The sequence below is a fragment of the Calonectris borealis genome, chromosome 1 (assembly GCF_964195595.1).
Source record: "Calonectris borealis chromosome 1, bCalBor7.hap1.2, whole genome shotgun sequence".
NCBI lineage: Eukaryota > Metazoa > Chordata > Aves > Procellariiformes > Procellariidae > Calonectris > Calonectris borealis.
Window position 1 is genome coordinate 88,988,800 of NC_134312.1, and position 14,391 is coordinate 89,003,190.

The 14,391-nt window shown below is 39.2% G+C and overlaps 1 protein-coding gene across 3 annotated transcripts in view; it reads right to left on the minus strand.

The window, feature by feature from the left end:
- STXBP5L (syntaxin binding protein 5L) overlaps positions 1–14,391 on the minus strand; it is a 207,360-nt gene that overhangs the window by 9,108 nt on the left and 183,861 nt on the right. Inside the window, exon 22 of one of the 3 annotated variants that reach the window (XM_075166315.1) lies at positions 3,152–3,250. The exons of the other annotated variants lie outside the window; for them this stretch is intronic. Within the exon in view, the coding sequence (XP_075022416.1) occupies positions 3,152–3,250 (99 nt within the window). The remainder of the gene's footprint in view (positions 1–3,151; positions 3,251–14,391) is intronic. 3 annotated transcript variants of the gene reach the window in all.

Consider the following 14,391-nt stretch of genomic DNA (forward strand, 5'->3'; position numbering starts at 1 on the left):
GAGAAGTGGGCCCATGTGAACCTCATGAGATTCAACAAGGCCAAGCGTAAGGTCCTGTACCTGGGTGGGGGCAACCCCCGGTATCAATACAGGCTGGGGGATGAAGGGATTGAGAGCAGCCCTGCCGAGAAGGACTTGGGAGCACTGGTGGACGAAAAGCTGGACATGAGCCAGCAATGTGCGCTCGCAGCCCAGAAGGCCAACCGTATCCTGGGCTGCATCAAAAGGAGCATGGCCAGCAGGTCCAGGGAGGCGATTCTGCCCCTCTGCTCTGCTCTGGTGAGACCCCACCTGGAGTACTGCCTCCAGCTCTGGAGCCCTCAGCACAAGAAAGACATGGACCTGTTGGAGCGGGTCCAGAGGAGGGCCACAAGAATGATCAGGGGGGTGGAACGCCTCTCCTATGAAGAAAGGCTGAGAGAGTTGGGGTTATTCAGCCTGGAGAAGAGAAGGCTTCAGGGAGACCTTATTGCAGCCTTTCAGTACTTAAAGGGGGCTTAGAAGAAAGATGGCGGCAAACTTTTTAGCAAGGCCTGTTGCGACAGGACAAGGGGGAATGGTTTGAAACTAAAAGAGGGTAGATTTAGGCTAGATATAAAAGGAAGACATTTTTTACAATGAGGGTGGTAAAACACTGGCACAGGTTGCCCAGAGAAGTGGTAAGTGCCCCATCCCTGGAAACATTCAAGGTCAGGTTGGATGGGGCTCTGAGCAACCTGATTGAGTTGAAGATGTCTCTGCCCACGACAGGAGGGTTGGACTAGATGACCTTTAAAGGTCCCTTCCAACCCAAACTATTCTATGATTCTATGATTGTATTCCCCTATCCAGATGACTCAGTGTAAACTGCTGAAATTATCCTCTCCACAGCAACTACCTGGAAAGACTGGAGGGAACCACGGCAAAGCACTACTGGAACCACAGCAACTGTGACTACATATGCTTCCTTCAAAGCTGGCACACAGGGATGGGGGCAGATTCTCCTGCTGCTCTTTCACACTCGGCCCAGCTTCTGTTCTTCAAGGGCATCCGTAACTTGTCAAACGTGAGCTTCACAGGATAGCCGTCCCTAGCACTTCAGTCCCACTCTCATGGAAGAGAAACTTACATCTACTTGATTTCCGAGCACTGCCTTTTCCTTACCCCATTTCACCTTCTTCATGTAGGCACTGTTGTAGCTCTCTAGTTCTGGCTCCGTACTGCTAAATATATCTGCATAAAACTGGGAGTGTTTATTCATGTGCAAACACAGCTTCTAATACCTTCAGAATTAGTGTCTCCCATAACCCCAAGCACTTCATACTTCTGCAGTGGACTGGTTGGCCCAGCTACTTCCTAAGCACAGTGACAGCTGCCGGGTAGAGAAGGGGAAGACAGCAATTTCAAGGCAAAGATCATCAGGGCTCCACAGATATTTTTTTTCCCCCCAAAGGGTACCTAATTTTTAAAAAATGTTATTATGTAATTAATTTTCTCTTTAACAGGTGTATTAATATCACAGTCACATAAAATTCAAATATGGTGGTGCTCAAACTGAGAAAGACGTTGAAAGGACAAATGCAGTTAGTGTAGGCGATGTACAGGGAACTTAAAATATATGATGTGCCATTTGCATGTGTCATCAAGCTTTCTCCCTCCCTAAATTAACAAAAAATGTTCCTCACTCCCGTGCAGTACAGTTAACTAATACATCTTCGCAGAACCAACACTAACAGATATAATCTTTGGGACACTTTTGGGAACATACTGTGCCATTTTCTATTAAATACACTGCTCAAACTGAAATTCTAAAGACCACCACGACACATGTCACAAAATTTGATGTCATTAAACACATCTGAACAGCAAATCAAAACCTATGAAAGGCTGCAATCACTATGTGACTTTATTGGTTAGCTCTAAAGCAAAGTAGAAATCTCTCCTCTTCCTAGATTTTGGGGATAAAATTTACCTTAGACATATTCCCTGAGACTCCTTTCTCAAAGAGATTATACCCCAAATTATCTATTTAGAAACCACTCCATTGTACCCTACAGAAACATAAAAGCACTTTCTTTGGGAAATCTTAAAAACTTGCCATATCCTTTCCTAGCACGATTGCTACATTTTAAAATGATGTCCCATCTTCTAAAAGTTGTCCTGTAATGAACACTGCCAATCTGTAGCAATCCTTAACCCAGCTGCCATATTCTGGGTTTTCTCTTATATTTTCCTTTTCTCACACTGCATGATGGGTGTAGCAAGAACATCAGCTACCACACTTTTCTGCATGAGTCTGAACCAGGACCACTTCCAGGTACTCCCTGTAACCCAGGTCAAACAAAGTTTATTTGGACTCCCTGCTTCAGTGAGGCGACAGGGCGTTCATATGTGAAAGATACTCTTCTGCTCCTCAGTTCTCTTTCCCTCTTCTCCTCCTCTGCAGAACACCCTGCTATATGACGCTTTTTCGTAAATGTGCTCCTGCCTCTAAATTGCCTCCTGCTTTGAGGGAGTCCAGTATTCCCCTTCCTCTGAGAGGCACATATCCAACTCCCAGGATCCCTCTGCTCCCACCCAGCCGTCTATCTGAGACGACCATGTCCTTTTTCCTCCTCTTCCTCTTGCAGACCTGGATTTCTTGGCTCTTCTTTTTTCCAGATAGGTCCCCAGGCTGTTCCTGCAGCTAGCAGCAGAGGAGCTGACAGCACCACCAGAGGGGTCCAGTGTCCCCTGGGAGCTACCGGGTGACTATCATTTGGGAGATGCTGCTATTCAGGCTGTTAGACTATGAGCAGTTCCGAGCAAAAGTATTATTATCTGCAGTCAGTGCATTTCAAAAAGCTGCATTCCCTGGGTTAAGGCCACACAATATAAATACCACTACCCCCCTAAAAGTAGTCCTGCTTTCTTCAAAATGTTTTCATTTAGCCCTGTCCTATGCATGGTTTGGGTTAGTGAGATGCAGATGGCCGTTCAGGAACCAGCTTCCTCCATAACACTGGACTGATTGGTAAATTCCAGCTACGAGCAGCAGCATACAAATAGAAGGCTTCAGGTTTAAAAGCAACTGCAAAACCTCTAACTTGCTACCCACTTCACTGACAGAAACACACAGGACACTTCAACTCACATGCTAGGATAAAACGAAGCCAGTGTTTTTGAGTCTTACCTTTGTTCATCCATGTGTGAGCAGTATAGTGACGCTCGTCGTGTGAGAATGTACTGATTCCATGTAATTGCTGAAGCATTGCCCGTCTGGAAATGTAACCTACTGCCACAAAATCGCATGCATTGCAAAAGGACAAGAACAATTGAGCCAACCGTCATCATGACATTTATACGAAAGCAGCCCTGAGCAGTTATTGTCCTAGCTCTTTTCTTGCACGACAGAGCTGTCCCGCTGCAGTGCACTGGTGTTTAGAAGAAGATTTAATTTAGAGTTTGGGGGTTTTCTGAGAATTTAAAAAGACAATTTGAGTAAATGATTCCATGTATTTCAACTATCAACTTTACAGAGCACTTGCAGAGATTTTTTTTTAACTTCCTTTCGTTCAGTGGAATAAAACTGGAATTTCCTTACTTTCCCATGGAATTGAAAAAAAAAAAGGAGGGAGGATACTAATGAAAATATTTACGCCACTGACTTGTGCACGTTCAGGGGAATGTTCTGACTTCTCTGTTCTCAGCTGCAGCAAAGACTTTGTAAGGGGAACACATCCTCACATTCTTCCAAGAAATTGTCATTGTGATTATTCTAAAATAATGGATTTAGCACTAACACAGAAGCATAAAGTAATTTTCTTCTTAAAGTTAGGAATCATTAAAGTAAAAGTATCCCTTGTTATGAGGAATGACAGAAAACCACCAGTGACAAAGATCAGCATTTTCACTGCAAATGTTTACATTAATTACTGGAGAGTTATTGGAGAGAATTGACTGTCAGTGTCTTGGGTGCTATTTATAGGTCCTTTCCTGGTTTTAACATACCGAGTAATTGATCTGCTTATAAAACATATGCAAAAATCAACCTTTTTTGACATGGAAATTGCTATATTCTGGAAACAAAGTTAAATGGTTTATATTCTCCTCACTTGGAGACTTCTAAAAGTTTTAATCCCAAATACCAGACCTAACAGAAGCTAATGAAACTATTAAAACATTTGCCAGCTTAAGGATCATCATCTTAAAATTTTAAGAGAAATCTGTCACCTTTAAAATTATATAGTCAGGAAAGCATGCAAAGCTCTGAATGCCAGTGTAAACAGTAAAGGAATTATACTTCAAACACGAGTTTGCACACAGTAACATCATAGAGACACAGAGACCGAACCATATTACTGACGGCAATGCTTCAGCAACACAGAGGAGAAAGGGGCAGGAAGTAACGCTGCAGGGTTTTCACACATTTAAGAACACTGCACGTTCACTTGGCTAAAAACATCTTCAAACACATTTTAATAGCACCACTCTAAAGCTGCATTCCACATAAAGCAATTCACTAGAAAGCAGCAGAAGTTGTCTTAAGCACAAACAATGCGATAATAATCTGGAATTTTACTGTGAATGATTTCCTACCAGATCAACCCAAACGAGTTTCCCTAAAACTATGTTGAAAAGCCTGCGAATATACTGCTTGCAGAGCGTTCAAACCAGGGTGGCTACCTCTGCTCTTACACGGAGCTCACACCTGTGGGATGCTTGACCCTCCCCGGAAAAAGTTCTGAAGTGTATTGTCCTGAAGTTGCTACTCTTATAGCAGTATAACCTGAATGGCTTCACAGAATTATACTGATACAAGACTGATGTAAATGATGGCAAATAAAGGCCTGAAAGAGAAAACAGATTCAAGTCACCAGACTTGGATCTTTATTTCGATATTTCCAGAATATGGAAAAGTTCAGGCTTAGGTTTTAGTTCAGCATGTTTTAAAAACAGAAGGGAACTGGCAGGGCAGAACTATTCTTCATATTGAAAATGAAGTAGAAACAAGCATTTTTATAGAAAGATAAAAATGCAAGCGATGTTAACAGTAAGTAATCTATCAAACTTCCATATTCAATTTTATGAATCACTTCTCTTTACTTACACACGCAAACTGTCTTCACATTCAGATTGCTAAGAGCTCAATTTGAATATAGGTTATAAGTTTGGACATATGTTTTTTAATCAAAGACATCACAATTCTCTAGAACTTAAATCCCATCCTAAAATATCCATTCTGCTGAAGCATCTTTCATCACATTGATGGTTTGGGAAAGAATGGTATAGTGTATAACTTTCATATGTGGAAGTACCCAAGAATACGGAGGAGACAAAAGGTGTTATAGAAGAAAAACCTTGGGTTCATTCAATAGCAAAGTCAGAATAGTTAATGTTATAACAAAGCAAGTGAAAGCATTTTAAAGGACACTTTTTTTCCTCTCTGATAGATCCTCTGCTTGTGTAACTGAAGTGTAGTTAGAAAAGCTTTGCTTTAAAAAACCCCTTTGGAACAGCTAGTATCACATAACTTGAACAATCTCAGAATATTCCTATACTCTCCCCTAGTTCTCTATACACAACAGCCCACCACCCATTCCATTCTGCCACAGAAGTACCAAGAACCACCCAACGGTGTGTTCCACTTCCAAAAATGTTTCAAAAATATTTCAGATGTAGAAAAAGAATTTATGTTGATCTGAAGCGATTGCTAGCAAGCAGAAAAATGCTAAAGTTGAGCATGCAGTGCAAAACACATCCTCCAAATTCACCATGCCTAGAGTAGAGTGTGAAATTAGCTTAACTTGGAATCAAATCACCATTTAAATTAAAACTGACTAGACATCCAGTGAATGTGAGAGGAACCAAATTTTCCTTTAGTCGGTTGTTTTAAAAACAAGGAAAGTTTCCAGCTTCCTGTAAGAAAACAAATGGATCCTAACATCCTACTAGAACCTGACAGAAAATGTACTCCAAGGAAAAACCAAACATGAATTCTATCTAGCCCAACAGAGTTGGAAGTTAGGCACCAGCAGCTCACATGCATCCATGCATTGCTCTTCTCCATTTCTTCCCAGGCCTTTCCTGGCCATTAGACATGCTCTTTCACAAGGCACCTCAGTTTTTAGACAACCTCCCCCCGCTGCTTTTTCCAGCGGCATTGCAAGCTTTGTTGTGACCAGATTTAGGCAGACACAGACTTAAATTCCACTTAAACCTCTGACGGAAACCAGTGGTTAGATCCGATAAAGACTATGATTCAGTCTAAATGACGACAGCTCCACTGGCTTTTTGCAGTCTGGCAATTGTAGCACTCAGCAGAAAGCTGGAGGCCGTAAGCTGTAGACACAAATCAGTCTAAGAGGACCGACCTCCCTCCATCCATGTCTTCTGCATTTGTGGCCACAAGGTATAACGAAGAACACGTCTCCCCTGGAAGCTGAGCCCCTGAAGGCTATGATGCTCAGCTGAGAGGCTGAGCCTAAGGTTTCTGGCCCTTCTGGTCCTATTTTTTATTTACTGTGGACGTAATATAAAATTTGAACGTGTTCTGGGAACTTGAATGCCATTGCTAGGGTCTAGAAACTGGACTCCCTCTTGCCGTAACAACCTACTTTTTATGCATGTCCTCTACCAGACTTCCTGGGCAAGTGGCATGCCCCATCTACTTGGTTAGGACATCTACACTCAGAAGCACTCTCTCTCAGACTGCATCCTAAAGAAGGGATGGATTGAGGTAGGTGGGCTGAATTGTCCCCTTTACTCTCAGGACCAGTTGCCATTATTTTTGATGTGTCTGTATCACAGGCAGACTGGGCTTTGCTCCTTGCTCACCTTTAAAATCTCGCTACATCTCCTTTCTAAGAGGAAGCAGGAAAAGAGAAATGTTTTATTTTATCTTATCTACAGTAGAAAACAAGCACACGCACTCTCATCTCCACCATAACTGAAAAAGAACTTAGCACTATGGACAAGTTGCTTCTGGAAACAATCATATTCCCCCATGAATAATCTATGGATGTTATAGTTCAGCGTGCAAACTGAATACTTTGAAACAGATATAAAAACCTTACAGAAGATGCTGGCATATCCTTCCTTGGAACACGTGCTTTTTGGTGCCAAATGTTTTATTACAGCCATACAAAATTTGCTGTTCAGAAATCTTTGAGTTTGCAGTGCCCATTAGACCAGAAGTGCTGTGATTTTGCTCAATACAGGAAAAAATAATTTCAACTTCCTAATAACTTCTTTTTTATTTGAATAAAGCTTTCTGCAGTGAGGAACAGACTTTCTAGATATAGAACAGGTCCTCTATGCAACATTCTTATCTGCTTCTCTGCACAGACAAGAAATGTGGTGACAAACTGAGCAGTTAGTGGAGACTATGGCTTACCATAGTGTCTCTAAGCTATTTCCTATTATACTGTTCTTACTGTTACTAGTTACAATGATGTAAAGTAACTTAAAATGCTAACAAAATTGAAATGATTACAAGCAGAACCAACACCATAATCCCCTCGCTGAGAAATATATACAAAATATTTCAAGCCAAGGGCTTTTTCAACTGCTATGAAAGCCTAGCTGTGAAAAGCCATGGCACTTAGGGGCCTTGTGAAGTGTGGTCCCACGACTGCTTTAACATGCCCCGTGGATCAGGTAAGTGTCAGTTTGGCTGGCTGTGTGGGCAAGGAAGTTTACCAGAAATTATCCACTCTGCAATATGGAGAGGCATGGCAAAGGGAATGTGGTGGAGAGTATGAGCTGTTCTGAAAACCTGCCAGAGATGCAATAACCTCCTCAGAGAATCCATTTCTGTGGTTAACTACCCTTGTGATCAAAATGAATCCCTTACTGTCTCCCTGAAGTCATGCCGCTGCCTTAGTAATTTACGTCCATTACATCCTGTCCTTTTCTCAGCAGACATGGACTGCAGATTATTCCCTTCCTCCCTGCAGTACCTTGCATTTGAATCATTTTGTGCTTTTTCTTCAATATTTTTCTAGATCAAGCAACCAGGTTGTTCTTCTCTTTCCTTGGAGGCCTAGGAACCACTACCTTTGAAAACTGCAGTGATTGTCTTCTAGGCCATCATCACTTAGTTCACATCCACACGTGGGCTTCAGACCTGATAGACCCAAGAAAAAAGGAGCCAATGATAAAAACAGAAATATCCCTTTTCTCCCCCCACCTCACCACGTGGGAAGGAAACCTAATGGTCACATTCACTCATCCAGTCCAAAAAAATCCAATGCGCTATGCATACAGCACTGCTGCAGACAGCATAACAATATAGCCATAATTGACAAGAGAAAAACTGATATAAATTGTATAGAAGTTATATAGGCAATACTGCAATACACAGCATGACATCAGCTGAGCCTGGTTCCTCAGGCTGTGGGCTTTTTATAAGATAACCACTCTGTATCATATTTCCAAGACCCTGACTACAGCATACTGGACTTATGAGAGCAAGTATCAGCCCTTCTCTATGGCTTCACACACATATTTACAGGCTAATACTGATTAAGGTACAGATAGATCCTAAGACTTTGGAACCCTTGTTATAGAAACAACAGACCAAAGTAACAGGCTGACATACATACACGGAAAATTATTGTAAAATTTGTTGAATAGAGAAACCAAACCAAAAGCCTCAAAAAACTCAGCACCCTAGAGCCCCCAAACCTAAACAAAAATTCAGCAGGACAAAAATCCAGAAGCCTCTGCCAGGCTGTCTACAAAGCTTCTTATGGTGATCCTCACGAATACTTTTGAATAATAACCGAAGTTTAAAGTAGATAGCATATACCAAATACTACCCATTTCCAAAACAAATTGGACAAAATCACGCAAGAGACAAAACAACTTATCCCCAAACAGTTTTAGTCATTCTACATGCAGACACAAAAGAAAAACTTCAAATATAAAACTATACTGGATCTATTAAAATGGAAATTGTATTGTACTTGCCATAGAATTTTTGATAAGGTTATTAAAGATAATGACTAAATATTCTTGAGTGGTTCGTTTTGCCAGCTCACAGTGACATTTCAATTCAAGTACTCTATATCAAATTTTAACTATGTATAATCAAAAGAGTTAATCCAAAAGCTGAGGTAAATGCTGAAACTGAATTATTTTAAAGAAAAGCTAAAGCAAATGTAAAGACTCTGCTCTTAGCATTCCTAGAAAATTACAATGCACAGCAAATCCTTGTTAGGATTCCTTGTTCAGAGGCAAGTCTGTAGCACTAAGATCTAAATGGCCTTTCTAGTCAAGGGTGATTAAGCTGGACTAGTTAAAAACTACATAATGGGAAATAAAAATAATAAAAAAGAGGAAGTTTTCTATCACTGCTGGTGGGAGAAAATAGATTTCCAAACACAACATTTCAAAGGAAAAACTCCACTCTGCCTTTACTTTCTTCCTAAGATGTATGATATAACCACATGTGGACATACATATACAGAATGCTCCGATTTCTGTGTGAATGCAGGCAAGGAGGAAAAAACTGGCAGAGACTGCCAGCACAAGCTCTTGATAGCAACTAGCAAGTCGTGGCAGAGAGAAACTTTTGGAGAATGCAAAGTAGCTTAAAAAAGCAGAAGGCTTGAAAAAAGCAATAACCAAGAAGTATCAAATCTGAAAGACTTCTCAGAGTTAGTTATAATTTATTAAAGGAAAGAGGACTGCATGCCAGTATATGTATCTGTGCACACATCCATATACCCACCAGCTATACAAGTATAACCACACTGAGTTCCCCTCCCACAACAATTTTATTTTTATTCCTTAACGTCACTGTTTTCTTTAATTCAGTGTTTTCTTTAATCTAAAATTACAATTAAAAATTCAATTGAAATACAGATTTTGTTCTCCTATGCAGAAAAAGAGCAGATGTTTTGGACCTATTCTTCTACATAGAAATTCTTGACCAGGCTGGGATCTTTGCTGTTCTAGATGGAAAGGGGGTTTTAATGGGTTTAACAACTATGCAGTATTAGCTTTTAGACTGAGATGGGCTGTTTTGGATCTGTGTAAGGATTTTCTTGAGTAAGAATAATTTGCATTCATGTATATTTTTTATTGCTGTTGATATTTAAAAGCACAATGTTAACTTGATAATAAAAATGTAGACTATAGGCTGTGCAAGAAAGCCTTATCAAAGAAATGTAATCACTAACTCCTAAAATCTCAAAAACTTCTGGTCAAAAAGGACTAGAAGAAGTTTAGAAGTTCAACAATGAAATATCCTATATTTGCGGTTTTGTTTACAATGCAAATAAATTCTTATATAATTGCAAGGAAGAAACAGCTTACTCAAAAGTATGTGAAAACAAGATTGTTTAGAATCAATAATATGCTATTAAGAACTTGTAAAATTCTAATTTCTTGCTAAAATTAGATATAGAATATTGAGCAGCTACAGAATGTATTAGTATAGCTGTGAGAATACTGCATTTAGAAACCAGAAGATAATACAACATGTAACATTTTAAGGACAATATGTAACATTTTAAATAGCATAAATGGTATTTGAGAAGTGCTGTATTAAATGTCTGGCTAATTATTGTCAAAAATATAACCATAACAAGCTATTTGATCTAGATACTAGCGTTTTCTGGGGAAAAAAAATACCAGGCTTTGAAACTGAAATAGAAGTAATCTTTAGCTTGGAATAAAAGCTACTTGAGTTTAAAAAGCTTTAGAGCTTTTCCAATTTTTCCATCTGAGATGAGGATACTGGGAAAGACAAAGGTTTAAGCAGTAACAGTAACCATGCAAGCATAGACACCACTCCTCTGCTAGTTACTTGCTTTTGAATTATTCTTCTATGAGTGTGGAAGAAATATCAGCACTTTACAAAACTGAACAGTTTGCAATATTTTGACCAGCAGAAAACAAGACCCCCCCCCCCATTTTCTTCCTATGATTCATCATTGCAAAGACGTTCTTAAAAAATGCTTTTCTATGTCAAGAATCCTTCTGCACATATAAAGAGGTAAAAGTCAGCAAAATCTTGACAATCGGCTAACAGGAATGAAGTCAGAAGAATTTATTGTGTGAAAGTTGCTTGAAAATACACTTGATGAAAATGCTGGAAATACAGTTCCTATTGTACCAAAAGATCAGATTTAAATAAGTAGATTTTGAAATCCAATGTGAGAGGGGAAGACTGATTTATTATTCTAATAGATACCTTATGATTAGTCACCAAAATGTATTATCTTTTTAATCAAGTCAATTAGAAGAGGTTGTAAAGAGCAGGAACTGGAAGCATTATTAAAAAATCTCCAGGTGTCATCAGTGCCTCAGAGACAGGCTTAAGAAAAGGTAAGAACCATCTACCCACACACAAAGACTTTTTTTTTTTAATGCATAAAAAGTGCTTAACACTACTGAGAGTGCAATCTCTAATCAAAATTCTACTCAGGTAGAATAATAAAATCCTACCAAATACTAACCTGAAATACTACCTCTCTAGTGGGGACATTAAATATGTATCTTGATTCACCACACGAGAATATAAAAAAAAAAATTTCTTGTGAATACATCTATTGTTTATTGCAGCATATACTCCTAAGCAGCCAATACATTCTTAGTACAGAGGAGATTTTTTCGTTTTATTTTGGAACAATCCAACCAGAAGGTTTTGATCAAAGCCAGTTCCACATTTTGGAGAGAATGCTTATTCTCAGTATATTCTTTCTCAAACCTTTTAACTTCTCATCTTTCTTCTCCCTCACCCTCCTCCTTACCCCCAGCCTAAGAATCTTTCAAGGATCATACCACCTTCCACCATATTTTTAGTTTAAAAACCTTCAGAAATAAATCAAACTACTTGCCAAAACAGTATGTCTAGAAAGTCACAATGCATGAAGAATGGTGGAATGTCAGTCATTCCAGACAGATCAGTTAGTAGAGCTAGAAGTCAAAAGACCACAGGCATGTAAAAAAAAGTTTAGACAAGTTGGACAGATGGCTTTGTTTTAATGAGAGAATATAAATAATCAGAAAATTATTTTAGTCTATAGACCTGCTGAAAGGTGACTGGTGCACAAAGCCACACACTCAAGGGCAAATCCAAAACGTCCTCTATTATATAACATGTTAACATAAATTACTCTAATGACTGTCTGGCTCTTTCTTGCAGCAGTCATTTCACTGACCTTACTGAGAGTTGTAATACCATTTAAGTGACACCACTGATAGTTTTAAATAGGGATTTTTTTATGTCACTTACTTTAATTTACTCCACATCCTTGAAAAGAAGTTAGATGACTATCTCTAGAAAGAGATATGGTTTAATATTAAACTTGATAGGTATTATAATTAGTTATGAACAATAGAAACCGAATCTTTCATGATATGGATAGGCAGAAAGCATCATCATGCCATCAAAAGTATCACTGTATTACTAAATGTTTTGTACACAAGGGTCAGTGGGACCTTAGGGGGTTGTAGGTTCTGCCTGCCAGTGACCCTACTTACTCTGGAAGGATGGAAGGAAAAAGAAAACAAGAAGCGCGAAAGAATTAGCTATACCATGGCCTGATTATGTACGTGTAGTGCTGATATTGCAGCAGTATCTGCGTCCAAGAATTCTGGAAGAGTTTGGTACTACATAGGATGAAGAAAACCACACAGCAATAGAAACTACTGTGGCGATGATATATTTTCCACCACAAGCTATTATATGACAATGGTACTTACCATATTTGTGTGGTGCATAGAAGTAGATGAAAGGGTTATGTTATGATCATCATCAATAACTAATGTGGAGGAAAAAATGGTGATTACGCAAATGAAAACTGCCTTATGCATAGGAATTTATAAACACCTCAGAGCTCTGTAAATCTGCTTTAGTACAATGTTCACAAAGAACTCCTTAATTAATGCAAGTTAAAATCGAAATTTATAGTAGGTTTATTATTTAAACAGGATTACTTCTTATAACTGATTGCTGAAGATGACACTTTGTCATATGATATAGGAAGCCTACAATGCAATTTAACATTTTTGCTGTTCAGCTTATGACTTAATCTTTGAAGAGTCCCTAATACTGTAACATTCTCCTAAAGGAGAGATAGTTGCATGGCCTCTGAAGAAACAGCAGCATCAGTTGAAATGTCACTACTCCCAAGTTTTTGACCCTGTTTCTCTGCAGAAGGTTAATACTTGACTAGTAAAGGCAGAAAAATAGATCACGTGGACAATTCTCATTTGCTTTAGCGCAAAGGGAGTTGGATAATGTAACCCAATATAGAAAGCTGTTTAAGCTAAATGTTTCTGCAGAAAAGGACAACTCAATGGATCCCTCTTCCACCAGTATCTGTTCTGGTGTGATAGCCTCTGGCAATGGGAGGTGACTTCTACTAGAGGCCTAATGACAGATGTTAACACCTTCAGTGAGCGCAGCCATTTTGCGGAGAGCCTCTGACCATGCTTTGCCCTGTGTCGCATGGATGAATGTAGGTAAATGCTGTTCTTAAATCAAATGGAAGGAGCTGCTAGAGGACACCGCAACAGACTTCGGGATATCAGCTCCATTCCAGCCAAGAACATAATCTTGGAGCCCTCTGTGCCAAATTAGGATGTTCTCTTACAGAGTCTTACACACACAGACACTATTTTTCTGTTGTGTGATCCCCGCAGTAGTCAGAAGAAAGACCAAAAAAGAATTTGCTATTTTATGTTACCATAAGGAAAAAAAAAAATCAAAGATTCTAGCAATTTGCCACTAGTAGTCAAGGTATTTGCATTAATTTGTATTTAAAAATACAAAATTAGATGCTCTGAGTGATATAATTCCCCTTGCTCTGTCTCCATTAACGATCAGTAAAATTAGGGAGTACTGGTTCCAGCTGTAAAGAACTGTGGTGCAGACACCGTTGCAGGTGGGCAGGTTAGGATACAAATGCTCCTTGCAAGACAGAGGGCTAGGGTCATGGTGTTGTCAATTGCTTACCACTTACAGCTTCATGGGGGGTTCAGGCCATGCTACAGCCCAGACAATAGCCACAGGAGATTATTATCACTTAGGAAATTATTCTGCAACTTGATTAAAATTAAACCCTGGATTTTTAAAAGAGTTAATTTTTAAAATTAATTATTTTACTATTAAAATATTAAACCCTATCATTTCTGTTGTTTAAATATTATTAAATTTTTACCTATTACTAAAATTGAATACAACCACCACTACAGTCCTACACCATTTATTTATTGCTATGCTTTTTCAGTTTTTGATAAACCGAAGCTTTTCTGCACAAACAATGCATTGTTCTATTGCAGGAATGCAGGGGAGCTGGAAGCCTGCGAGACAAGGGTCAAGGACACCACCAGCGGAGTGGGAACACTATCTAGATGGAAGAAAAACACGTCAGCTGAATGCTTCTGCTTAAACGATCTGTAGCGAAATAGCTGGCA